The sequence below is a fragment of the Octopus bimaculoides genome, chromosome 2 (assembly GCF_001194135.2).
Source record: "Octopus bimaculoides isolate UCB-OBI-ISO-001 chromosome 2, ASM119413v2, whole genome shotgun sequence".
NCBI lineage: Eukaryota > Metazoa > Mollusca > Cephalopoda > Octopoda > Octopodidae > Octopus > Octopus bimaculoides.
Genome location: NC_068982.1, coordinates 186,118,560 through 186,121,458, shown reverse-complemented (window position 1 = coordinate 186,121,458; position 2,899 = coordinate 186,118,560). Strand labels below are relative to the sequence as shown.

The 2,899-nt window shown below is 39.4% G+C and overlaps 1 protein-coding gene across 1 annotated transcript in view; it reads left to right on the top strand.

Moving 5' to 3' along the window:
• LOC106873287 (DNA-directed RNA polymerase III subunit RPC2) overlaps nucleotides 1–1,744 on the top strand; it is a 78,329-nt gene extending 76,585 nt beyond the window's left edge. The window contains exons 30-31 of the mRNA XM_052965909.1: nucleotides 266–355; nucleotides 1,187–1,744. Of these exons, the coding sequence (XP_052821869.1) occupies nucleotides 266–355; nucleotides 1,187–1,319 (223 nt within the window). The 3' untranslated portion in view covers nucleotides 1,320–1,744. The remainder of the gene's footprint in view (nucleotides 1–265; nucleotides 356–1,186) is intronic.
• Nucleotides 1,745–2,899: the final 1,155 nt, after the last annotated feature.

The following is a 2,899-nucleotide window of genomic DNA, read 5'->3' as shown; positions in this document are numbered from 1 at the left end:
CGTAAAAAGCACCCACTACACTCTTGGAGTGGTTGGCGTTAGGAAAGGCATCCAGCTGCCAGATCAGATTGGAGTCTGGTGTAGCCATCTGGTTTGCCAGTCCCCAGTCAAATCGTACTTCGTGCTTCGTTATACATACACCTACATATATATATGCTTACGTTCCTATATTGATTTTCTGATTTCATTGATTTTGATTCTTATTTTTGCAGATTCTTTGATAGAATATCTCCCTAATTTACCAATTTCTCATTCTATTCCCTAGCATGCTTCTTCTCGAAAGACTCATGATCTCCAGTGATGCCTTTCATGTGGACATTTGCGGAAACTGTGGTCTCATAGGATATTCTGGATGGTATGTTCTCCTCAATTCCTCAAATCTGTGCCAATGCCATTGTCCTTGAGTTATTGTCACTTAATAGTTCTATAGACTTTGTACTTTTGTTATTGGTACACAGCTGTGTCCCTGGAGGCCGACACACAGACAGACATTAATCCACCTCAATGAAAATGGATACAACGTTACACCCAGTCCACAAGCTGTTCTCAGATTTTGCTGTTTCTGGTTCATAATACACTCTGAGAATTCAAGTAATTTTATAACTTTCCGTTTGTCAGAATCGCTTAAAACATGGCAGTTAAGCTTAAAATACATGTTAATAACGTGTTGTTCTGGTTGTTGTTATCGCTAAGGCGGTGAGTTGGCAGGCTCATTTGCGCTTTGTGGGAGGACTAAATGCTTAGCGGCTTTCTTCTGCCACTTATCAATCTGGGCTCAAATTCTGCCATGGTTAGCTTTTTTTTTTCATCCTTTTGGGGTTGATAAAATAAGTACTAGCTTAGCCCCTCCCTTAAAATCGCTGACCCTGCGTGGTGGTGGTGGTAAGGATGGTGGTGGTGGTGGTGGTGGTGGTAAGGATGGTGGTGGTGGTGGCATGGTAAGAATGGTGGTGGTGGTAGTAAGGATGGTGATAGTGGTGGTGATGTTGTAAGGATGGTGGTGGTGTCGTAAGGGTGGTGATGGTGTTGGTGTGGTAAGGATGGTAGTGGTTGCAGTGTCAGTGGTGATGGTGGTGATAGTGCTGACAAAATTGATAAAAATGGGACTGTGACTCTAACCCTCCTTTTCCCTGATGCTCCACATTGTCCCACTTAATTTACCAAAAATTCTTCCTTTTCCTTCCAGGTGCCAGTATTGCAAATCCTCCAAGAGTGTTTCCACACTCCTCATGCCATATGCCTGTAAACTGCTGTTTCAAGAACTCCAGTCGATGAACATCATTCCAAGACTTTCTCTAAAGAAGTACAACGAATTATGAAGAGTCAATGAGTCGTGCAGTTAAGATTGAGGATTTGATGAGTCAGGAGTGAAATGGTTTCTGTTTTTAATGGTGTTTTGTTATGACAATATTTGATTAAAGTAGACACATACTACACACACACATAAACGCATACATATATGAGTTTACACACACACACACACACAATATACATATATGCGTGTGTGTACACATATACAAGTAACTCACTGGTTCGTTAACTGATAATGAGGTTGATGTATACACATACATATATGCATATAGATGAGTGTTTGTGTGCATATGTATGTGTATGTATGTACATGTATGTATATATATATATATATATATATATATATATATACACATACACACACATATATATACATACAGATATATATATTGTGTGCATGTTTATATATCCATGTTGTAAATATGTAAATAAATAATACCGAAATTATCAAAATTCACCATTGTCTCTCTATCACTCTGACCTTTTCTCTCTCTCTCTCTCTCTCTCTCTCTCTCTCTCTCTCTGACAATTTCCTGGGAACATATCCTACTTACCATTCCAGTGCAGACGCAGTCTTGCAAATCAGACTTGCAGACAGCAGTAATCAGTTATCAAATAGCTTTGTAATCTATATTAACATAACCGCAAATGCGTAATTGCATGATTTTCTGGATGTGTGCATATGTTTGTGCAAGTGCAATGTGTGGAAGGAAGAGATGTGTATATGTATATATATGTGTGTGTGTGTGTGTGTACATATATGCTTTTTATATGCATGTGAAAGGCTTTTGTCTGTACAAGTATGTCTGTCTGTCTGTTTATCTGCCTGACTGTCTGTCCGTCTATCTATCTCTCTATCCATCCATCTACTTAGATAGATAGCTATCTATCTATCTATCTATCTATCTATCTATCTACTTATCTATCTATCTGTCTGTCTGTCTATCTGCGTGTGTGTGCATATGCATTTGTATATATGTGTGTGTACATATGCATTTGTATATGTGCGTGTGTGTGTGTGCCCATACAGGCACATAGAGACAAGCGTATTGTCCCAGTTAGTACGTGAGAGCACAGAATCCCAGCATCATTTGATGAGTGACCTTGCTTCATATGAAGAATAAGAGTTGATCGTAACCCGACACTGTGTATCGAGTGCGAACAGCAACTACAGAGACGCTGTAGTGGGATCTGTGGCAGGCTGACATAGAAACAGGAGTTCACATGTGGTAGACATGTGGGTGGTAGGAGTATCTGGATGACGAAGTATGTGAAACAAAAGTTCAGATGTGGATGCAGTAGAGTTGTGGGCTGCAGGAGGACCTAGAAAATGAAGTGTGAGCCAGATGCGGTGGATGCTGAAGGTTTGTGAATTGTGGGAGGGTTTTACAAAACAATGTTTGTGAGTCAAGGAAATGGATGTGGTTGAGGTACGGGCATTGTGGGCCGGAGGAGTATCTATAAAAGGGAGTTCAAATGTGATTGATGTAGAAGAATCGGTCTGTGAATGTGTAGGGAAGCTCATTATATGTACGTGTATGTATATATATATATATATATATATATATATATATATATATATATATAT